General features: G+C 35.7%; 3 protein-coding genes, 1 long non-coding RNA gene and 1 pseudogene across 4 annotated transcripts; 2 read left to right on the top strand and 3 right to left on the bottom strand.

The window, feature by feature from the left end:
• Positions 1-909: 909 nt before the first annotated feature.
• Positions 910-8,562, top strand: LOC120008858 (39S ribosomal protein L45, mitochondrial). Its single transcript, XM_038859216.1, has 12 exons — positions 910-1,072; positions 1,213-1,253; positions 1,360-1,460; positions 1,618-1,698; positions 2,537-2,616; positions 3,763-3,814; positions 4,332-4,421; positions 6,281-6,349; positions 6,499-6,600; positions 6,832-6,900; positions 7,490-7,546; positions 8,173-8,562. Exons 1-12 carry the CDS (start codon positions 999-1,001, stop codon positions 8,257-8,259), a joined length of 903 nt encoding a protein of 300 aa, XP_038715144.1. The 5' UTR covers positions 910-998; the 3' UTR covers positions 8,260-8,562.
• Positions 8,452-9,348, bottom strand: LOC120008802 (annotated as a pseudogene).
• Positions 9,349-12,707: 3,359 nt separating this feature from the next.
• LOC120009295 lies at positions 12,708-13,492 on the bottom strand. Its single transcript, XR_005470678.1, has 2 exons — positions 13,355-13,492; positions 12,708-13,228 (listed from the first exon to the last, which is right to left on the bottom strand). It is a non-coding gene; the product is annotated as an uncharacterized LOC120009295 (long non-coding RNA).
• A 281-nt stretch (positions 13,493-13,773) lies between these two features.
• LOC120009293 (glutathione synthetase, chloroplastic) lies at positions 13,774-19,576 on the top strand. The gene is made up of 12 exons (XM_038859828.1): positions 13,774-14,216; positions 14,553-14,722; positions 15,067-15,142; positions 15,442-15,572; positions 16,118-16,240; positions 16,341-16,421; positions 16,660-16,740; positions 16,835-16,904; positions 17,822-17,943; positions 18,398-18,537; positions 18,617-18,809; positions 19,162-19,576. Exons 1-12 carry the CDS (start codon positions 13,839-13,841, stop codon positions 19,283-19,285), a joined length of 1,689 nt encoding a protein of 562 aa, XP_038715756.1. The 5' UTR covers positions 13,774-13,838; the 3' UTR covers positions 19,286-19,576.
• A 138-nt stretch (positions 19,577-19,714) lies between these two features.
• Positions 19,715-22,739, bottom strand: LOC120009294. The gene is made up of 3 exons (XM_038859829.1): positions 22,149-22,739; positions 20,694-20,717; positions 19,715-20,190 (listed from the first exon to the last, which is right to left on the bottom strand). The coding sequence occupies exons 1-3, from the start codon at positions 22,336-22,338 to the stop codon at positions 19,874-19,876; spliced, it is 531 nt and encodes a 176-aa protein (XP_038715757.1). The 5' UTR covers positions 22,339-22,739; the 3' UTR covers positions 19,715-19,873.
• Positions 22,740-23,812: the final 1,073 nt, after the last annotated feature.

Raw genomic sequence — 23,812 nt, 5'->3', positions numbered from 1 at the left:
AATACTCCGTCTTAACACAGCGGGGTTACTCTGAGATTTCGGCTGCTCGTGGTGCTACAAATAAGTACAATATGATTACAGAATCAGACTACCTAGCTGTTGTTCCCTAATCATAAATCCTAAAAATACTAATACCTTGTTCAGAAATGTTTGAGGGATCTCTAAATCATAAATCCGAAGAATACTAATAACTCCCTTGTTTTATATAAATTTCAATTAACTCCCTTAAACAAAGTTTGGGATTTTACGTTATTAGTTTCTTAATAGATATTTAATAGATAATATATAGTAAATACTTAGGTAAATACTTTAAAAATGGTCATTAAACAAAACATATTTTTATGTTAAGGATCGTTTGGTTCGAGGATTTGGAGATGAAAATGACATTCTTTGTTAATGTTTGCATTACATTGTCATACTACTTTTCTAGTGTCATTGGTTTCCTTGACCATGTAAAGTTAGAGTAAAAATTATAATATTTAGGTTATTGAAGTATCCTTATTATCATAAATAATATATTAAATAATTATTTCTCAGTGTATTACAGTTATAGATTGAAAAATAAAATGACACTTTAATTTGAAAATTTGAAAATATATGTTTTTCAAAAGTACAATATAAGTATTTCATTAAAAATAAGTGAGGATTCTTGATCTTTAACGAGGATTTGTTTTATTTTGGTAGGAATGAATAATTTCTCCTTTTTGAGAGTAATACAGCTTTCCTTGAAATTGTATTTTGTCAACCAAACGAACCTTAACGTATTGGGCTTTAATTATCCTTAAAAGGCTTTTAGCATCAAGCTTTTAGCCCACCAATCAAGCCCAAACTAAAACGACGAACCTTGCACTGATTTACACTCGTGCATCGTACGTAGCATACTCCTCTTCTTCCCCCTTAAACCCTCAACGGCGACGAAGCAGGTTTATGTTTTTCACGATTGTCATTTTGATTCAAAAAATTATACAATTAGGGTTTTGAAATTTTTGTGATCAAAGATGGCTCTTCTTCGAAGACTACAGACCGTTCGCGCACTTTATGGGACGGCTTCGATTCCAGAATCTTTATATATGTGAGTAGATTTTTCTTTTCTGTCGTTGTTTCGTTTTGTTTTGTTTGGTTAGCGAGAAAAAAAAATGCAGAAGTTTCCACTTGGCATATCCTGTTTATATTGGATTTGATGAAGCTCTTATTTTTTGTTTATTCGTTCAGGTTTGGAAGCTCGAGAAGTTATTCAAGTGTCGCATCAAATGGTAATTTGTTCAATTTAAAGTGAATAAACTGGTTTTTGTATTATCAGCTCTATTTGTATGTAGATTTGATGGCTGTGATTGCTGTAATTTTTTTTTATGTGATCAGTTCCTAGAATTAACTACTGGAGATCGTCTTCCTGCTCATATAGAGGCCACAATGGCCTTCCTTGGGCCTGTGGAAGTAAGATGACACTTCGCACCACAATGGTAAACTTCTGAAACGTAGATTTAAATAAATTGTTAACAGATTTTACAATGAATATAGCTGTTATTTTGGTGCTGGTGCTTCTACATTTCAGTTGTTAATATTTTTAAACTCCCATACTCTTCCTGCTCATTCATTTCATTTCTTGTTTGTTCGCAGAGTGCTGAGTTGTTGATCTTCTTAAATGATAAAAAGTCAGTAACAACCCAAGCAAAAGCTTCTCCACAAGCACGGAAAATGGTGTGCCCTCTCTACGTTAAAACCGTCAAAAAATTAGTGTGCCTACACTCAATGAGCGCGAACATTTGTAATTTCATTTATTATGGCTTTTTATATGAACATGTAGTCCAGTGGTAGAGTTGTAGGAGTGCAACTTTAAGATCACATGTTCAATTCCTGAAAACAGTCTCGCCATATATTATGTAGGGATGGTTTACGTACATCATGATTCTTCCCGACCCTTCCCACTTGTGCACATGAGTTGTTTACTTTTCTTTTATGGTTGTTTATATGAGTCTAAGGTTGTCAAATTCGAAGGCTTTCGGTTCGGTTCGGTTGGGTACCTATGAGACTATCGGGTTATGAATGTAGAGGATTTACCAAGTAGCTCCAAAATTATGCCAATGAGTTTCTGATGCACTATTTGACTATTTAGTCTGTATTTCTAGGTTCTCTCGAGAGTTCACATGCTTTTGATTAATGATTATTTAGTGATTTGGCATATCTTGACATTTTGCAGCATGATAATTTGGAAATTGAAAATAGTGATGCAAAGTGAAAAATATTGTTTTCTCCCAAATTAAAAGATTAAAATGTCTGATAGAGGTGGTGTTGTCCCTCCTTTTCTTTTTTATCTAGATTTTAGTTAAAGATATTTGTATAATCTTCTAGCATTAGTTTTATGTCGAGTACACTAATGTGTGTGGGTTTTTTTTCTTTCCCTCAAATATGGGTTTGGATTTTCACATCCATATCATATAATTTAACTAAGATTGTGATGATTATCTTGTCCTCTTAACGTGGAACTTATTAATAACTTTGATTTCAAGGCTGCAAGCTTATCTTCTCATCTGTGCAGGGGGCTCAAGTGTCAATGACGAGTCCTGGCTTCGTATATGAACCTTATGCACCTCGTGAACCAATCTCATTTTGGCAAAGGTTAGTTAAAAGTGAGTTTTGAGTTCTTTTCAAAGGCTATAGTCTTGATGCGTTATTGTTTCACTTGGATGGAGTAATCAAAATAAACATGTTATTGTACTTGGTAAATTCACAATAGATTTAGATAGTTCTCGTACCAAGATGCATCATTCAAAACATTTTTGGGTAATTCAATAGTAGACCAATGCTAATGTGATACTTTAATAGATAGTTCTTTTAGGATTTCCTGTTTCTTTTCAAATTAGACTTATACCGAGGGAAGGTCTCTTGAGGAGCACCAATCTACTTATTCTGAAATATTTGTAGTCATTGTGCCAAAAAAAGTTTTCTTCAACTAAAGCTTTGATTGTATGAATTTTAGCTATTGATAATCTTAAACAAGAAGAATAACTCTAGTCAATAGATGCTGTTCTTGTAAAGAGCAAGGGGATTTGGTACATCATAACTCCTTAATCATAAATGGTGTAAATATGATGTATTATGGCTTTAAACACGTTAGGCTTGTTGTTAGTGGTGGCCAGCTCTATGGAGATGGAGCTAAGTGCTTTGACATTTGATCAGGTAAAAAATGAGAAGAAAGAAAAATAATCATTGCTTTAACTTCCTTGGCTTTTTTTTTCGTATAATTTGTAGATGATCAAGTACTCTTTATATTGTACCCAACAAGTCAAAATTACATTTTGTATTTTTTATAGTGGGTGAGTTGATGTAAATGCACATATCTTAATGATGTATGTGATTTGGTCGCACCTTATTGGTGCTTATGTTTAATAGAAATTCTATTATAAAAGGATTGATGGATTAGACCAAGTCCGGTAAAAATATAAACATCTAACATCTCTAGTTATGTACATTTTCTTGAGGCGTTTTAGCCAATGTTAGACTTCACTTTTTGGGTTGATGAGTTGCACTTGGAAAACTTTTGGCTCAGTATCTTTGCATATGGAAGTATCCATATCCAGCTTCTTGCTACTCTCCACATTATTCTCCATGACAGTCGAAGAACTTTTTTCTTGAATATTATCTCTCTTTAGAAATTATTTAATGTCATTCTCTTTTAACTCCTGAAGACATTGTTCTTTGAGGCCTTACAACTTTTTTTTAATCATAATGCCTTGCAACATTTAAAATGTTTTTGTGTGTCAGATATTTTACAAAAAGCGGATGGAGAAGAACAAAAGAGGATATCATACTAGAGGTGACACTGTTGGATGCTGTGCATTATTGTTATTGATTTTCCTTTAGCATCTGTCCATTATTGCTTCCTTTTCATTCTTCAAGTTTGTGATATTTGGTCAGTTATTCAAACCTGCGGTAGGGTGTTGGGTGTTGCTCCTGTTCACTCCATTCTCCATTGACCCTTTTCTTTTGCTCCTATTTTTTCTCTCTCTCTCTTTTCTTTTTTTAAAGGCAAAAAGAAAGTCTTTCCTTGTTATGTTCAAAAAGGAAAAGAGACATCTCAATCCATATTTTCCTTCTATGTTTATTTAAATGGATATTCTTACCCCTTCCTTTGCGATGCTATACTGCTTGGAGCACTGCTGTGTGCAGTAGCCATTTTGCTGTTGCTTTCAACTCTGGTCATTCATTTGGATTTGGAATTTGTAGACATTGAGAAGTAATCATCCCACATTTGTTCAGTATGTTCTCTCTCCATTTCTTAAGGATTAATTATTATACTGACCCAAGTAATATTGATATTTTATTGTTTGCAGCTTAAGAGTGCCTATGCCATTGCTAAGTTAAGGAAAACTGGATACTCAAAAAAAAAGTTCTACATTGAGGCCATAGAATTGTTCAAAGAGGTAGACATATGCTTTTTCTTGAGTGTCACTTAGCCGCAGAATGCAGTGATAACAGTTGCTATCTTATTCGGTTGGGATGCTCCTACTGTTTGCTACTTTGCTTTAGCCGGTTTTTTTGAAAAAGCTAAGCAATGACTGTAAACTGAACAGTAAATGGAATAAGTTTTAATGGGAATACCCAATCTCTTATTGTCTCCTTATCGTTTATAACCTTATTGTTGAGTGCAAACAGCAACTGAATGGTTTGATTATGTTATCTAACTCAATGGATATTTTTCTTCTTGGAGTTTTGAACTTCCGCGAAGTTTATGATTTTCTTGTCAGGAATTTCTTGATAAATTTTGAGCTTTTATTGTTTTCTTTTCCGCCGACCTCTTGTGCACTTTATATGTGCTTGGCTTTTTTGCACCTTTTGATTTCGGCATCCTTTTCAGTATATTTATTCGTTTTCAACCCTACAAAACCACCAACGTTCTGCTTCCAAAGTTTCTTGGTGTCTAATGTAGAATCTTTAGAATGCACTCCAACTTAGCTTCTTCTCTTATTCGTCAATGAAATGAAGATGTTGCTTAAGGTTAAGTTGCAGTGATATGCTTATGAAGGAAAATAAACTTCCAACTATTAATTGGCATCTGGATTAAATTAAAAGTTTGTTCTTTAAGGACCATGAGTAAGATTAAAAATGATTTCCATGTTTGACTTGTGACTGATAAAGTTGACTCTAAGTGAAGACTGAAGAAGGAATCTTTTATAAACTGAGATCCATCCAATGGAAACATATGTATTCATTTGGAAATAAAATACTTGAATAAGTTATTGAATTATAAAAAATAACAGCAGAGGAAGGCAAGCAGTTAACAATAAATCTGGTTAAATTCCATCTTTGAAAATATATGCTGAATTCACATATGTTTTCATGCATCATTTCTCAACATATCTTGCATGGGAATTATGCACTGCAGTTTATCCCTTTGTTCTTGATAAATGCTAAGTTTTACTTTTCCTCTAATAGATTAGTAAGTCCAGTCTTTGAGTGGGTTGCCCATTAAAAAAATGAGTTGATTTTCAATAAAAGGTTCATTTTGTCAATTGAGTATGCAGTGACAAATATAGGATGGTATGCAGGTTGAGCTTTTGGTTCAATAACCTCTTTGAAAGTGCATAAAGCCAATTACAATTTGTTAGGTCCTTTATGAAATATGTTTCTCAATAAGAAAAAAGGGGCCTTTGGGATGCATACATTGTGCTTAGATTTTATGAATACATTTGAATTGATAATTTGGGGCATTCAATTTTGATTTCAGCATGTCTATCATGGAATGAATTATGATCTTTGCAAGGAGGATTTTGCTTGATGGAGGAATAGGATTCTCCATACACAACCACTAGCGTGGTTAGTGAAATATTTTTTTGTTTATGATTCATCAGCAAGTGAAAAATATCTGTTGGTAATGAAGGAGACCTATAAACTTCTTTGCAGTTGCAATTGTTTCTTTGGAATGTGAAAGCATAATAGGTTGGTTTGAATGTGGATTGTTGGGCCAGATCGTTATTAGGGTTTGACACTTATGTTCTTGGCTCTAGCCTGTGACTTTGCAAAATTCGTATTACGCAAAACCCAATGCATTGTTATGACACCAGTTAATGGAATAGCATGTTTTCTTTATTTTCCCTCTATGTGATTGTATTTTGCATTGGAAATTTCCCTGTCATATTGCACAAACCCAAGGCATTGTTATGACACAAGTTATTGGAATAGCATACTTTCTTTATTTTTCCCCTATGTGATTGTATTTGGCATTGGAAATTTCGCTGTCAAATGCTGACTATTTTTATGGACTTATTTTTCTTGAATCTAGATAAATTTGCTAATCGCAATTGGGGACAAAACATCACTAAGGAAAGCAGTCACAGAGAAAATGTACTCTGTATGTGTCCGTTGCTTCAAACTCTGATGTGTTGCTACTTCTAAAATTCTTCTTTATGGTCAGCTTCATCTGTTGCTGCTGTAATCAAGTAATCAACATTCATGAGCCATCTACACAAGTTAACCAGGTAATCTTTAAATTTGTGGCAGGGACTCAAGAATGAAATCAAACAGAGAGAATCAATGTGGACTAGCGTTTTCTGGGAGATGGTTGAACCGGTTGTCAAGATACGGACTTTGCGAGCTAGACTGGCAAGTTTACTTTTAGGTTTAAACTGCTTTCAGTACAACCTGAAAATTAACTAATGGACAAACACCACAGAATAACTGAATCTTATCTATGTGGAAAGATGTAGAAATATTATCCGATGTAGAAATTGAGCTGCTTCCTTGAATTTTAGATAGCAATCTCCTGTTATTTGCATTAATTTCACAGCTTTACAGCATTTTTCATTCGTTTTCCACCTTTTTGTTTAATTACAGATTGGCGTGGACCGAAATGATCACGATAAAGTGTTCATACAGCTTACGCTTGAGTTTCTGACCAAGCAGGTACATTTACTTGAGTGGCATTTTCTCCCCTTTGAATAGTTGTGTCTTAACATATTGATCAATCATAGCCATGGGACATGCATTAGTTTTTGCTAAAATGACCTGAACTAGGCATGGTCTAGCCTTCCAAACTTCCAGAGCAGAGTCTTCCTGAATGTTGCTTGCTTTATTTGTGGTGAAGGTGGTTTAAAATCTAACACCGCACCAGTTATGTAAAGTGTACCATAACAAATCAACATTAAATGTTTTGTTTTAAATTATTAGTTTGCGATCTTGGTAAGTTCTAATTTGGAGTTTCAAGGCTGTGATGATTCAATTTTCCATCCTCCACAGTTATTATGTTTAAAGAGTATCATGACATACAATGCTTTGGTGATAATTATGCAAAGGAACAATGCGATGCTTAACCTAGATGATATTATCTTTTCTGTCCTTAATATCATGTTTGTTATTTGTCTTCGTTTTTATTTTTGGTTCAGAATCTATACTTATTATTCTGACAATTCAAATGGCATTGTTTTAACTTATGTTATATCATATTTCATATTGCTAATAACTTGGCAAAACTAAGATTCCTCATCTTTTGTAGAAATTTGAAGCATATGGTTCTAATGGCACAGTTGTTGCTGGAGATAAAAATAAGGAGGTAATAATAATTGATAGTTACTCTCCTTGGTGGTGCTGCTCTACTTTTGACTATTATGCATCTCTTTCACTCTTTTGTGGAATTTAAAACTATTTTTCTGATATTCCATCAAGAAGGCTTGGCTTTTATGTCATTACTATTCCAAAAAAAAAATTAGCAATGACCTAAGTGACTTGAATTTTCATCGATGAGGATTGCAGGTTCCATCTTCAGTGGCCAGTCAGATTTGACTTCAAAAGCACATTTTCTTTTAATATGCATTTAGAAATCTTGAATTGCTTGATAAAAACAATGTGCCATCATAGGAGACTAGGTAGCTAAAATGATGAGTTCTCAGAAGTACTAAATCATTCCTCGTCCTAAGCAATATGTTTGGAGGCCAATTTGGAATTGTATTAAGTTTGATTCTCAGCAGGAATGTGATTGTATGCTCAGACTATTTAATAGCATTTTATGGGACCAGTCTGCCCTTTGGAGGCATTACATTTGAGGTCCAGTGGAGTAGAATGTTGATCTAAGCCCCATTGCATGAATCCATGAATCAGGAAAATTGATTATTCTCTCTAAATTCACTTCCTCTTATTGTCAGTAATTTTGAGACATTGTCGATTGTTGCTCGTCTCCAGGTTCTTGTTCGTGATATCTGGGTATTTGAGAAATCTCTCTTCCACTCGAACTCCTACTGGCGTCTTTGTGGGCGGATTTCAGCATAGGCCACCTTTCCACAAACCAAAGAGAGATTTGCCATCCATTCTGATGATGAATAAATCTTACAACCCAATTTTGTAAGCTGAGTAAGTTTTATCTTTCGGATCATTATATCAAAGCAGGGGGGCATCCATGTCTATGTTCTATTAATTCTATTTATGATTTGAAAATATGAGAAATAAAATGATTCGCCATGTTCATTTTTTAAAAACTTTTGGTACAGTGTCGTTGTTACTCAAGTTTATTCTAATTTCAGAGACCTCATTGCGATATTTCCGAAGAATGAACTTCAGAGACCTTGACTCCTTGAATCCTTATTGATCTGTTTAATATTTTGTTATGATCTCTTATAACTTATGCTCGGAACGAATCCTTTACTTTTGAGGTTCTTATGCTTTGACAATTTTGAGGGATGGGGGTGGATTTAAGATGTGATTGAGGTATAAAAAAGAGAAATTACATATTGCTTGTATTTTAGAGCTCCCTCATCATCCTTGGTCACAAAATTGATTGCAAGAGCAAGATCCTTCCTACCAAATCGTCCAACTCGATGAAGATAATTCTCTGTCTGTGCGGGGAGATCATAATTGATCACAAGAGAGATCTGTTGAACATCAATACCTCTAGCAAGCAAATCAGTAGTGATGAGCACGGGAGACGAACCAGACCTGCATTATGACATCCCTGATCCATGACGCTGTTAGCGGCAGAAACAGTGTGATCCCGAGTACTCTTCTGATCTCGCAGTGTCTCAAGCCTATCTTCTTCCCTTTCAACATCAGTTTTGTACTTGCTTGATACCTTCAAGAGTAAGCTCCTCGTGTCGTACTAGTATCCTAACAGGATTATTCATGAACTTTTTTTGTAATCTCTAGAGCATCTGGCGACAATTTGTTGCGCTAGTTTTGGAGTTGGAGCAAGAAGTAGAGCTTGACATTCTTTCAAATCATAGTCAATCTGGTGCAGAAGCAGACTACCAGAACAAAAAGTGGCAGTCTTGCCGGTTCCGGATTGTGCTCGTTCAATGACATCAAGTCCCATGCAGAAGGGTACAATCCCTCTCTATTGAATTTCGGATGGCTTCTCGAAACCATGCGAATAAACGCCCCTCAGAAGCTTCTCCTCCAGCCCCCCAGAGCATAAAAAACTTCATCATAATCACTAGCTTCAAATTGAGATTCCATGTTCATTAGCAGACAACCTATTGAGAGCTCAAAGTTCTACTTATCTAATATAAAATATTAATATAAGGGAATTTCATTAGTTTCTTAAAATACATGACTAACAGAATATACAGGACACTTGCATAGATATCTATAGCATTAAGGCTCAGCCCATAGAAGCTCTTCTGACTCCTAATTAAACCCTAATTCAATAACTTCTCGTAATTATAACTCTTCACCGTAAATAATCTACATATTTCAAGGAACTACATGTTACTGCAAACACTTAAATATCGCATAATTTTAGGGATATTCTCAGTTATTTGAAGAACACAAGGTTATTCAATTCTAGGGTTTATCTCTGAAGTTAGATCAAATTCATTCTTCAAGCAGGTTAGTTAGGCAGTGAGCAGTCCTTATTATTTCTACAATGTCTCGCAAGAGATTGCGGAGTCAAGGATGGGCTGATTTTCATGAAGACATCTTGTTGTCAATCACAGGAAAACTAGAAAAACTACAACTTGCTTCTCAGGTCAGGTCATTATTCTTAATGGGTATATGTTAATTTCTCTCAATTCTTCCTCTACTCAGTCTATTTACACAAGATATATTAATTTATGTATGTATAGGTTTTAGGGGAGGCCTTTGCTTCCACAATGTCTAATAAACGATCAAAAACTCATCATCATCACGCGGAAGGAAATCGAGGATGGTCTGATCTTCATGAGGATATCTTGTTGTTAATCCAAGGGAAACTGAAGATTGTTGATCAACTACGTTTTAGAGCTGTCTGCAGGCGCTGGCGCTCCGTTTCGTATCTCAAATCAGCAGATAAGTTGCCATGGATACTAGTTTTCCGTCGGGTATGGGAATCCGGCAACAGTGGATTAATAGCAGACATCCTCTATGATCCATCAAACAGTAAAGAGTATAACCTTGCTCACCAATTATTGAGCTGGCCTGATTCATTTATACGTACGTTTATGTATTACTCCAAGTTCGGCTGGTTGTTTCTGGCTTTGACTCCATTCACCAGTGATTGCAAATTGGCTTTATGCCATGTCTTTACCAGGACGGCCATAGATCTACCTGCTCTGAAGACGACCGAGTATGGCATTTGCAGCAAAGGAGCATTCTCTACTCTTCCAACGCGTTCAGATTGTGTGTTTTGCGTGACACATAATAGTTCGATTACGCGTGACGAAATCATTATATCGATCTATCGCAATGGTGATGCAGCGTGGAGAACGTTCAACTTGGAAACTCCTAAGTTGTCAGAAGTTCAGAATGTGTTCTGCAACAAGGGAGAGTTCTACTTTGTTTTCGACAAGGGATTGCTATGGACATTCGACATTGTTTCTCACCATTGGAAGCAGCTTCCGATTGATAATTCTCGGATAGAAAATCTTCAGTCGGAGTTTCAGGGACAGAGGAGGTACAATATGAAGGTGATAGAGTCCAATGGAGAGGTTTTATTGGTGTATCATTGCAGAAAGTGGAAACCATGGTACATTTTCAAGCTTGACTGGTCACTAATTGCGTGGGTTAAGGAAGCTGCGCTGGGAAATCGAGCCTTGTTTCTGGGCGAGAGCTCGATTTCGATTCCAACAAGCGGGGAAATGAAATCTTCAGCAGGCCATATCCATTTCCGCAATACGTGTAGGTTTCACCATTACAGTTTCAAGAACAATGGACGTCACAGAATCAGCAAGTTGAGAGGCCTGGTTAATAAATACTACTCCTATTTCAAAAAGGTTAAGAATGATTACAGCAATTGGGTTTGGGTTGAACCTTATTCTTGAATATTGCAGTGTAACTCTCTACTGTCTTGCCTGACGTTCTATATATATATTTAGGGTTTGGTAATGTGGATCTGTCTTGCCTGATGTTCTATATATTTTAGGGTTTGGTAATGTGGATGTGATTTTTGAAACATTGAGAGTAGAAGTTCTAAGTTAATGGACAAGTTATTAGTATAAACACTTTTTCTATTGAGGATGCTGACATATTAATTGGGGAAAAGAATTATAAAAATTCGTATAGGCCAAATAAGCTCCTACCCTTTTTTTTTTCCCGAGCACAAGCCCTTGCACGGTAGGGTTTGATCCAAATAAGCCCATGCAAAGGCGGAGGAAATTGAGGTTACAATTGTTGGGACGGAATATGGATGACAATCGATGTATGTGCCCAATATAAGGTATTTGTGTATTTTATTTTAGGAAATGATCATGTCTTTTCCACTTGAACCTACAACTTCATGGAGGTGGAAAAGTGAGTATCCAAGTATGCGATTGGGCGAGGACATGTGCAGTATTGCACAGGCCTTATGAACGGTGCACCATTTTGGTACACCAAAAAGTTTTAGAAAAATTTGGAAAAATCATAAAGGTGCAATATTTTTGTATAACGAATCCAATGATATTTTTTTTGTTTAAAACAAAAATCAAATTTATTGTGATCTGGCATGACAATTTTAGACCGTCGGATATAAACTCAAAACATTGGATGTTTCGATCAGGATGAAAATGATTTTTGATTCAAACAAAAAAAAATTATTGGATTCATTATGCAAAATACTACCCATTTCTAATTTTTCTATTTTTTTAAAAGAATATTGGATTTGTTATGCTAAATACTACAGGTCTGTTTGGTTATAGTTTTCAAAATTGTTTTCTGTTTTTGAAAATTTAAATGAGATTGAAAATTCGTTTGGGTTGATGTTTTTAGAAATTATTCTGTAAAATTGAAAACCATTTTTGGTTTTCAAAAACCAAAAAACCAAAACTAGTATTTGATGTTTTCTAAAATTCTTTCCACTTTCATTTTTCCTCTTCCTTCTTTCCTCTTTCTCTATGCAAAATCCTCTATCAAATGAATTTTGTTTTCATCATTATTTCTTAAAATCGTTTTCACAATGTAAAGTTAAAATCAATTTTTGGAAACAAAAAAGCAAAAACATTTCCAAACACATCTACACATTTATAATTTTTCTAGATTTTTTTCTAGATTTTTTAGTACACCGATCATAGGACTTGTGTATGTCAAAAATTCGCACCCCTATACAACCATTTTGATTCCCTCGAATACATCGGATTAACCCTTATGGATTTGTTTCTCATGGGTTCATACTGGAAAATCTCATCGAGATTACATATTAGGTCGGGCTGGCCCATGAACCTAAAATACCAATGCCCAGAAGGCATAGGGCCCAAAGGCCGGGCCTGGAATAAATTGTGTGGGTAAACTTTAGTCACACCCCTATATTTTTCAAACACATCCCTTGTTAAAGGTATCCCAAAAAATTATAAATATTTATAAAGACACCCAAAATACATAAAATCCCAAACATTTTACAAATACACCTCAAGCCATTCCAAGAAACCAAGTCCTTGTCAACCATTCCGTCAAACAGTGGCTCGCAAGATTCAACTCATCACAGCAGGAATATGCATGAATCATGGTATTGGAAAGCATGAACATGAATCTTTTCACAATGAAGACTACCTGAGTTGTTCAATATGATGGAAAAGCGTGCTGAGCTTTGTGGAGACTATAAGAAGATAAAGTGAAGGCCTTGATAATGGGTGAAATTGACGATGGGTCGATGTGGAATGGGTTCAGATAAGGTGGAACTGGGTTCAGATGGAGTAGATCCTTGCTCTCAAGTCTTGAATACAACCACCACCATCCCATTGAAACGCCCAGTTCTCCTTGCCCATTCAATCACCGATTCTTTGTTATCAAACACCAAATCAATAGTGAAAATTAGGGATGTGTCCTTGTTAACCTCATCTCCTACAGAAACCCCAACCTGAAATAAGAAATCAAACATACCCAAGCCCTCAACATCAAAGCACAGGTAGAATACCAAGTATAAACCGCAAATCGACAAACACCCAAACACAAAAATAAACAAAAACACACACTAACAACTTACCATTGTGTTGCAGCTATGATGGTGTCGCCGGAGGTCAGAGAACGTCGGAGAAGACACTCTAAATTGGACAAGCAAAACTGATTTTGCCTATGGGGAGTTGAGACAGAGGAGCTCGTCACTCTGTAGTGGAAGAAATGGTATGGGCCTATGAGGTGTTTTGAGTCAAATCCTATAAAAACACGCGGTTAACGCGAAGTCAATTTAAGTTGACGGTGTTTTTAATAAAAGTGGAGGTGTGACTAAAGTTTATCAAATTGTACGTGATCATTATTATCACACGAAATAGACTTTTTTTATTTTTTATTTTTTTTTATAACATCTCCAATATTTGTATTGGTTGTCCTATTCTCACTGCACTGACAGGTTCTATTCAAAGTAAAGTCAAAATTGTCTTGTGAATGAATTGGGTGCCTACTGCCTAGAAAGAAAGAATCTTTGAAATGGAAAGAAATCCCATTTGAGGGAAATCAGGTCAAAGTTCAAAATGGGTGTTGGGTATTCGTCTATATGCACTCCTCTCTCTTCCCTCTCCGCGACCACAAGCGCCTATTGCTCTTGTTCCCCTCGCAAATCAAAATCAGACACGACACTATGTAATTTCAATTCCTTCAGTGAGCTCTACCAATCACATCTCCAACTACCCACAAAATTATTTATTGCCCGACGACGACACTCGCTCCCTTTAAAGGTTGTGCCTCTGAAGTGTGGGGCAGTGAGGAAGATGGAGATCCAAGACGGAATTGCCGTAGAACCCATCTCCGATTTACACTCTATTGATCCAGAGTTGGTGGAAAAGATGGCTTATGATGCTCTTGTTTGGAGTTCTCTCCACGGCCTTGTTGTTGGTGACAGAAGTGTTGAGGTCAGTGCATAATATTCATCTCTGAAATTTCACTCCCTCTTTCACTTGGTCATCTTGGTATTGGATGAAGCAAATTATTGCAATATTCATTGAATGGGTTTTGTGGATTGTACTTATTGCCATATTCATTGATTAGGTTTTGTGGATTGTACTTTTTTTATTGTGATTATGTGATTTGTTGATATCGATGTGCGAATTCTGTATTATTTTCATCCAATCTAGAAATTCATAAAGCTGCCTTGGTGCTCTTAATATGAAAAATGCGATACCTGTGAAAGAGAACTCTTGTGAGTTGTTTGGTAAATGAATATGATTTTGAGCTGTTTACTCTTGCAGAGATCTGGCAGAATACCTGGGCTGGGCATGGTGCATGCCCCATTTGCCTTGTTGCCCACAGCATTCCCAGAAAGTCACTGGAAGCAGGCATGTGAGGTTGCTCCCATTTTCAATGAACTTGTCGATCGTGTGAGTTTGGAATCTCAATTTCTTCAGGAGGCATTGTCGAGGTGATATTTCTCCTTTCACATATCCTCACATATGGACCGAGACGCATTATAAATGCCATGCTCTTTGTGTTGAATGGCATATCATATCACTTTCTGTTTATACTTTTATGCCAAATAAGAAGCATCACACTGCTGGAGGCTTGGAGCTCTCCGTACTTCTACCATTCCTTCCTGTTATATTATCATTCAACTTGATTAAACCCACCCCCACCCCCCAATCCGTGTTTAGTTCGGGTCCCTCCTTTTTCTTTTTCTTTATTTTGGGGGTAACTAAAAGTTCTTTCTAATTATCTCAAGAGTTGCTTTCTTGTATACTGATGATTTTTATTATTTTCTCATTGCAGAACCAAGAAAGTGGATGCTTTTACCTCCAAACTTTTAGATATTCACTCTAAGATGCTAGAAATGAACAAGAAAGAGGTGAGTGCAGTAACAGAGATTGGATGCAAATTTATCTAGGATTCTTCACATTTCTCCTCTTGTTATTTAAGTGATAAAGCTGGTCATCTAGCAGGAGTGATCTCTAATAATATCTTATGTACACAAGTTTAGTGCTTGAAAAGCTTATATTTCATGCTACCGAAAATTTTACTATTATTGATATAATTTTTATCCATAACATTTTCATTTTGTGAAATTTATTTCAACGGATTTTTGGTTCTGAGAATTGGTAGTTTTATGTCATCGTGGTAATAATCTTGTTTCAATGAGTGATGCAGGAGATACGCTTGGGTTTACACCGGTCAGATTATATGCTTGATGAACAAACTAAATTACTCCTCCAAATAGAGCTAAACACAATTTCATGTTCATTTCCTGGCCTCGGTTGTCTTGTCAGTGATCTACACAGGCAAGTTTACACATGTTTTTGTTAAGAACTTTGAGCTAATTCTTTCTTCTTTAATGTACTCTCCTTACAGCGGGAAGTTGCTTTAGGAATCTTGTCAAAGAATTGCTTGGATATCAAATTTTTTATTTGAGTTTGTCTTGCCAGTATGGCAAAGTACATACTATTTAGCCATAATTAGCTGCAGTGACAGCCTGATAGTATGACGATCTATATGGGCCAAAGTGGACTCACGATATGTATTATATAATTTTAAGGCTTTAAGCTTTTCACAACTTCACATAATATGTGGAGAGGCTGTTATCAGGAATTGAACTTGTGCCATCTAGGTTGCGTCCCTACAACTTTACCGTTGGGCGTTCGCCTGTTACTTTTGTAAGTTGATTAAACAAAATTGTCATTGTACCTTTGGTGGGAGCACATAATAAAAACTTTGTGTCTCGTTATATATTTGGATAACTATAGAGAAGTTTGCGGATGCATAAATGTTGATGCATGAATTACAAAAGTTAACAGCAAAGAATTACTTTAAGCTGATTATTTTCTAGGAACTTGCTTAAGCACTATGGGGAATATCTTGGATTACACTCCAAAAGGATTCCTTCAAATGCTGCTGCCAGTCAGTTTGCAGATGCGCTTTTTAAAGCTTGGGTTCAGTATGACAATCCCAGGTTAGATCTTATCAAAGTTTGCTTGTCCTTTCCCTGCCACTGCATTCTCTGTGGTAATTCAAGTTGTTAATACTTAATAACCATGAATAATCTATTGCAGGGCTGTGGTTATGATTGTGGTTCAGGGTGATGAGCGAAACATGTATGACCAACATTGGCTTTGTGCTTCATTGAAGGAAAAATATCCTCTTTTGCATAGCGATACATACTTATATCAAATAGTAATAATACATTACTCCATTTGTTTATATTATCTAAACTTATTTATGAATTTAAGTTGCTTCAGATAATCTTTACCCAATTTCACATATGAAATGTTCCAATTTTGTTTTGAAAAAAATTGTTCTAAATATTGATCATTTGGGAGAGAGCTTCTCCTCTGAGTTTGTGTAGAGCTGTCCTCCTTAGCTTAATAACACACATAATGTTTCAACCATTCGGAAAACATTGGCAGAAATTGACGAAGAAGGGAAGCTTCAACCTGATGGAACACTTCTTGTGTATGTAACTTTATGTGCTAAAAATTTCATTACCTTGTCTGACTTTCTTATGCGCTATTCCTTAGTTTGATATATTGAAGCTCTACACTTGCAGAGGCAGCCAAGCAATTGCAGTTGTCTATTTTAGAGCTGGATATGGACCGGTTGATTATCCTTCAGAATCAGTAAGCAATTATTTTTCCTGCTCCCTAAATATGAATCCGTATCTGCTTCATCGTTCAATTTAGGTCTCAAATAGTATTATTCACTAAAAAAATAGAAAAATACATTTCCATGAATGACAAAATAACATTGTCAAAATTAACTCTGCCTTGTAATACAACTAGTTCTAATAAAGGAGAGAGGGTTGTGTTCGGTTGACATCAACTTTGTGAATGTGCCAAGTTTATTTTGTTTCAGACAAGTATCTGCGATCTCTTATAAGATTAGATTAAATTGCCTAAAGAGTGCATGGACATGTAAACACAAAGATGCTAGTGTCTAGCTGTGAGAAACTTGAAAAAAAAAAATTCAAATGGGAGATACGAAAAAGAGGAAATGGAAGCTAGAACAAATGTGGATGGAAGGAACAAAGAAAGATATAAATGAGAAAGGATTGGCGGAGGCCAGAGAGGTATCACATTGAATGGTACAAGTGAATCTTGGTAGTGAACTCCTAATAACTTTCATTTAGGATTTGTGTTGTTGATCCAAAAACATTTGAGAATTTCCATTGAATTTTTTTTTTGGAGATTTGCGATTTGATAGTGATGTAGTTTTTTGAATAATCAAACTTTACGTACTCTGCAACATTCCCAATACTGGGTATCTGGGATGATTCCATTTAAATAAAATAAAATGGTTCTACGTGTCAATGGAATTAGGAGATGTTTTCTTGTCCCTTTTTTTATTTTCCTATTTATTTCCTAGGTCATTCTAAAATTTTTGCTACTGTAAAAGGTTATAAATATATTCCCATTGCTTTCTGATCCTCTGACTGTTTAATTTGTTTATAACTTGCGTTAAGGAATGACTTTCCTCCTGATTGTGATGTCCATCAATACAGAATATAATTTTAAGATTTCACTTTTGTTAATTGTAGGAATGGAGAGCTAGGCTACTTGTGGAACAGTCATCTGCTGTCAAGTGCCCATCAATTTCTTATCAATTAGTAGGCACCAAGAAAATTCAACAAGAACTCGCAAAGCCTAATGTGCTTGAGAGGTAACAATATTTGCAAGAGTTGGCCTTGTGTCGTCCAACCATTTGTGTTTTTTCCTTTGTGTGTTTGCTGCAATGTCTTCGAGATGGTGCTACACTGAGTCTTACAGTATCCCAATAGAAAGACAGATCTAATGAAGTTGGACACAATTTTTTGCGGCATAATCGCAATAAACTAAATGTTCAGTGCTGAAATATGCAATTCTTAGTGTATTTTTGGATTGCAAGTGTTTTTTTCCCCTTTTTCTGGAAATACTATTGAGTTAGAATTGCCAGAAGAACAAGAATTACAAAAAATTACTAGGTTCTTACATATCGAAGCTTGATTAGATGTAATGCTTTAATATTTGTCCTTTGGATTATGTGTAAACTCAGTTAGATATCTTAAACTTCAGTAGAAGAATAGCTCTGTTTCTCAAGCTTCCATGTCTTTCTTACAACTTTCTTTTACTTCCAGGTTTCTAGATAGTAAAGAGGACATTGCCAAGCTGCGAAAATGCTTTGCTGGATTGTGGAGTTTGGACGATAAAGATGTAGTTGGAAAAGCCATAGAAGAGCCTGGGTTATTTGTAATGAAGCCTCAAAGAGAAGGGGGAGGTCATCATTTCTGAACAGAAGATGCTAGTACTTTTTTCTGTTACCATTGTTTACTGACAGTGAGCCAATACTGCTTCAGGAAACAACATCTATGGCGATGACATCAGGGAAACCCTTCTAAGGTTGCAAAAGGAAGGGACTGAAGAAGATGCTGCTTACATCCTTATGCAGAGAATTTTCCCTATCGTTTCCCCCACATATTTAATGCGTGATGGCATTTGTCATAAGGATTGTGCCATATCAGAACTTGGTATATATGGAGCTTACTTAAGGTAAGCAGTTTGTGAGGGTCTAGGAATGCAATAAATCGGTTCAGTTTTGTTAGTAAACAATACTAGACCCTAGAGAGCCATTTAACTAATAGGATTTTAAAGGGGGGAAGGGTTGATTGTTTCGGACTCCATTTTATCATATGCTTAATCTTGTTCAATGTAAGTTATGCTTTTTTTTTGACCGTATTAATAGCTATCATCCAGATGCGCTGAGACGGTTTTCTGTGACTCGGTTATTTTAACGTATAAAAGATGCATTCATTTAGCATACATGTGCAGCTAACACAACATATTAGTGAAATATCTTCCATTTTTCTGGATGAACTTGACGTTTTCAAATTGGAACATGCAGGAACAAGGAGAAGATTATCATGAATGACCAATGTGGTTACTTATTGCGAACAAAGGTATCTTCATCGGATGAAGGAGGGGTTGCTGCTGGATTTGCAGTCTTGGACAGCATATATTTAACTTGAGGGAGCATACTTCAAATTGCTTCCCCATTGGGTTCACCTGGATTTCACTGTTTCTGAGATCTTGTTGTCAACTTTAGATTTTTTTTGCTTTCCTTTGGGTTCTCCAACAAAAGAGAAAATTGTATGGGATTTTCTCTTTCTATACCTTGTCTTTGACCCCAGTCCAATTGTAATGGAGCACTTCAAGCTGCCATTATGCCTATGAGAAGGCTTGTCAAATGTGAACACATAAACAAGTAACAGTAATAATTTTCTCTCTTTTCAAGGAATAAGAGCTGATTGATATCAAAATTTGACTTGTTCATTTCAAGGATATGTGTTCTGAATCTGATATGAGAAAACAAATGGTATGAAGGTAAAATGAGGATTATAAATTAGGGGGTCTCGAGCATTTTTCCTATCGATATAGGGATAGTCTTAACTCTTAAGTTGGGTACTAGGGAAGAGAATTAGAACCACATCAATGATCAAATTTCATTTACATGAAAGCAGTTCAAATTCAATGCATCTGATTCTCAGTAACACTAGATAGATACAGTAATGCGGCGGATCCCTGCCTGCCAGGAAAGAACAATGCTATTATCTGACTCATGTATTTACTCTACCAACATCTTTCCACCCCAGTTGTTGAGCTCGCCTCTCCCACAGAGCTGAAAGCTTGAACTCCTCGATGAGTTCCTTCTCAGCACTCTCCCTTGCTGCTTCACATGTTTCCATTCCTGCATTGCACTTTTCCGCTTCTTTTTGGTACTGAGAAGAGCCTTTCCTGGCATCTGCAATTGACGCCTTGGTGCGTTCCATGGTCTCGTTGGCAACAATTTTCCGTAAATTAAGTTCCTCTGATAGTAAAGAGACAGTATTTTTCTCCATTTCTTCATTCATCGCTGGATCATCTTTACCGCAGTCTGAGAAGAGAGCAACATATATTATTTGATAGCATTTTCAAGGCAAAATTGACACCGCTCATGGATTGAAACTGTATCTAATTTCTTTACAAGTACTGCAATGAAATTGAATGAACTTTAATTGAAGTGAATTTCCCTACCGTCAGCAATTATTCAAAGAAAAAATAAGAAATTTTTAATCAATTACAACTTTACAGTTGCATATGTGCTTCAAACATGGTTAGAACTTAGAACCAGCAGCTACAACTTTTAGAAAGAGCACCCCTTGCTAATATTCACATGTTCATAATAATTCATCAGCATCTATTCATGTGGGTAGAAATCACTTATTCTTTCGTGGTATTCTTTCAACATTTTGGAAAAGAAATCCAAAATCATCTTTCTTGAAGGATTGATATGCTTAAATTTTAATCGGTACACAGCAAACAGAAATATCTAACGTGCTCCAATGATGCGCTAACAACCATCTGCAGATAATAAATGCATGAAGATAAAGAACTAACCTGCATATGAGCCGTTGAGAGATCCTGCAAGAAAATATATATGATCACAAAGTTAACATGTTGATTTCAAGAAGTCAAATGATTTAAATAACTCGACAAAACTTTGGAAGCACAGAGAAACAAATGGTCAAGTTCAATGGAAGTATAATGCTTGCGTTGCACGATTTCAGTAAATGTTTGAATGCAGTATTTGAATCACCACAAATATTAGGCAAAAATTCACTTTCCCATAATGTGAGGTACAACTGCAAGAATGAAACTATCAAAGGGGCAGGCTTCAGGCATTATGCTCAACAAAGTCTCCTTACGCTAACATGTTCTCATATGAGAATTCCCAGAAACTGATTTTTACAAAGAGTTACTAAGGAACCATGATAAATTAACCGTTGATACAAATGAAACCAAGGAAATTCCTTCACTCCAAGTTTATTAATGTTGATTGACTAAATAATCAACTGTTGACACTTCATATTACAGGTAAGTTGTTTTTGGTGTAAACCCATTGCTTGGTGCATTTACACTAATACAATATATCAAAGACATGGATTTATCCAACTCGACCAAAGATAGATGACTACTACGATTCAGTTTTGCCTGATGAATGTTTTTAAGTTTCTAATCAATGTAACACCCTGTCACGCTTAGTGTTAAATAACCAAATTGGAACTGAAAGTTATACAAAGAGTGACAGGAAATTCTGGTAAAAAGAAGGCGATAAGCTCATTCTAGTTAATAGGACAAGATTTTAAGAATTTGAACTCACACTGATTCTGGTAGCTGCAATATTTAAACTAATAAGAGTTCTGGTATGCACTTCCTTGTCACACAGTGATGAAGAAAGAAACAGACAGGATTAATCAACGGAAATGAATTCCTAATTCGGCTGTATAATGATTAACTACACATACCCAAATAGAAGACACCACAACTAATGAGGACTACTAGCTAGAGACTCGAAGGGCAAGACTTACACCAACAATTGTCATCTATTTAGTCATACAAGACCTGAGTATATCAGGCTACCAAGATTGAACCAAGAACCAACATATACATCAGGAGTCTTATTACAAATAGTGCAGCACAAGATAACATCTGAAGTTCTGGACTGATTTAACTAGCAAAATTGTCAGCAAATTACCGGATGATTTCAAAATATACATTCAATTGAGCCTTAAACAAAGCTAACACCCACAGTGATGACTATGTAGCATTTCGATTCTACGAACTCCCTGAGCTAAAAATAAAATATTATAGAAAAACAAAGATAAATACTAGAGCACAAGAAACCAGTCTTATGAAAGCAATGTTCGGTTCCATGTGGAAAAAGTGCTGATGGTTAAAAAAATTTCACAAGAGCACAGAAAAAACCCTGTATCCAGGAAACAGACCCTGAAAAAAAAACTTTCGCAGTGGTTCAATTTATGGAAACTTTGGTCAAAGCTGAACGAGACTCACCTAATGGCAAGGAGAACACAGACTCTTCAGAGCAGTCACAAGAACAAGGACATGAACCTTGAGCACTTGAACTTCTCGTCGTGTACAATGGGGATCGGACGATGTACCCAACTAAGCACAAGCCAACCAAAACCATAACCAGCCTCAAAGCACCATGACTACAGAACGCATGCTCGGATGGGTAAGCCATTGTTAGTATAGAAACCGAACTCAACACTTCGATTCCAGATATCACCAGATTAAAGTGCCATATCCATTCCAAAGTGAATAATAAAGCTAAAGTTCCCTTTGATTGGAAAATGAAAAGTAACCCAGTTCAAATCTGAGTCAGAAACTCAAAACCTGTGCATAAGCTGAATAATTGGATCACTTTAATAGATACCCACTTCAAGATCTGTCATGTAACTTTGACTATCACTCACTCCATCATTTTTGGCACTTTTGGAATATCTTTCATCTCGGATGCTTGTAAAGCAAATTCTGCTTTGGTTAACGAAGGACGCACAGACCCAAAGAAGAACGTCGATCCCGCAAAAGTGCTGGAGTTAAAGATGACGCCTTTGAAATGTTACTCGACGAAGACTAGAGACGTATGATACTATGATGTGGAAGCAATTATTATGTGTTTTAGGTTTTATGCATTATATAGAATAATCAATCAAAGTCTGAGGCTTTAATTGGTTGAGGTTTATTTTTAATTGGATTCATTTTCTAATTTTAGTTCTTTCTTCAAATATTATAAGTGTGTTGAAAATCAAGTCTTGACTTTTAATCCGATTATGTTACATCAGCCAGTATTTTACGGCGGCAGAGAAACAGAGTTGTTTGTCATTTTCCATCCATCTGATAATCAGATTGAGTTTTTTTTTTTTCCTTCCTCCTCCTCTCCTTCTTCTTAAAAAAAACCACGAGAAAACATTTTTTGAAAAATTGACAATTTAAATAAAGGTGGTTGTAAATAAACCTATTCTAAGGTGCATTTAAAACCTACTCTAAGTTGTAGGTACATCACCCTACGACTGAAAACGTTGTCAACTCACTTGTCAAATAAAAAATTACATTATTTCAGAACCAAAAATAAGACTGTATTGTTGTCGATTTTTGTGCTTCTCAAAAGTCAAAACTCAATCATTTTTGTTCAAAAACACATGCAGTGATGTTAACGGTTGAAATCCGAACGTATTAAAGTGGTTTTTTTTTTTTTTTTGCTTTCTTGGCTCTATCTTCAACGGCTCTCTATGTTTAACGTTCAAATTTTAATGGCTATAATTTTTTCTATTATAAGTAGAGATGTTTTCCACTTCTTCCATTCTCTCTATCTTATTTTCGCCATTTCAGACAAAAAATGAATTTGGATTAGTTACGAAGTTGGGCCGAAGATCTACGATTGCCATGTGGTTCTAGTGACGATCAAGTAAATATAAATATTTTTTTTACTTTTTCATAAAATATTTTTATTAATTGCATATGATAAGGTGAATATCTATTGTTGGCAGGATGATATTTTCATAAGACAAGAAGACGAACCTGTGGAAGAAAGTGAAGACAATATAGACGTTGATGTTACAAATGAATTTTTCAGTAACATGGTATGATAATGCTGCGATTTATCACGAAATTTTTTGGCTTCAAAACTCAATTTTAGGGTTAAATTTCACACATTA

This window comes from Tripterygium wilfordii, chromosome 11 (assembly GCF_013401445.1).
Source record: "Tripterygium wilfordii isolate XIE 37 chromosome 11, ASM1340144v1, whole genome shotgun sequence".
Lineage (NCBI taxonomy): Eukaryota > Viridiplantae > Streptophyta > Magnoliopsida > Celastrales > Celastraceae > Tripterygium > Tripterygium wilfordii.
This window is presented reverse-complemented; position numbering and strand designations above follow the sequence as displayed.

What these genes read in the sequence shown, in the direction of transcription:
- LOC120009294 (XM_038859829.1), bottom strand. Translation starts at nt 22,338, where the DNA reads ATGGCTTACCCATCCGAGCATGCGTTCTGTAGTCATGGTGCTTTGAGG. An exon ending in TGTGTTCTCCTTGCCATTAG is followed by an intron (nt 20,718 to 22,148) that starts GTGAGTCTCGTT and finishes ATTTTCTTGCAG; the next exon opens with GATCTCTCAACGGCTCATAT. An exon ending in TCTCAACGGCTCATATGCAG is followed by an intron (nt 20,191 to 20,693) that starts GTTAGTTCTTTA and finishes CTCTCTTCTCAG; the next exon opens with ACTGCGGTAAAGATGATCCA.
- LOC120008858 (XM_038859216.1), top strand. Translation starts at nt 999, where the DNA reads ATGGCTCTTCTTCGAAGACTACAGACCGTTCGCGCACTTTATGGGACG. An exon ending in ATTCCAGAATCTTTATATAT is followed by an intron (nt 1,073 to 1,212) that starts GTGAGTAGATTT and finishes TTATTCGTTCAG; the next exon opens with GTTTGGAAGCTCGAGAAGTT. An exon ending in TCACAGAGAAAATGTACTCT is followed by an intron (nt 6,350 to 6,498) that starts GTATGTGTCCGT and finishes AATTTGTGGCAG; the next exon opens with GGACTCAAGAATGAAATCAA.
- LOC120009293 (XM_038859828.1), top strand. Translation starts at nt 13,839, where the DNA reads ATGGGTGTTGGGTATTCGTCTATATGCACTCCTCTCTCTTCCCTCTCC. An exon ending in TTGGTGACAGAAGTGTTGAG is followed by an intron (nt 14,217 to 14,552) that starts GTCAGTGCATAA and finishes TTACTCTTGCAG; the next exon opens with AGATCTGGCAGAATACCTGG. An exon ending in GTTCAGTATGACAATCCCAG is followed by an intron (nt 16,241 to 16,340) that starts GTTAGATCTTAT and finishes AATCTATTGCAG; the next exon opens with GGCTGTGGTTATGATTGTGG.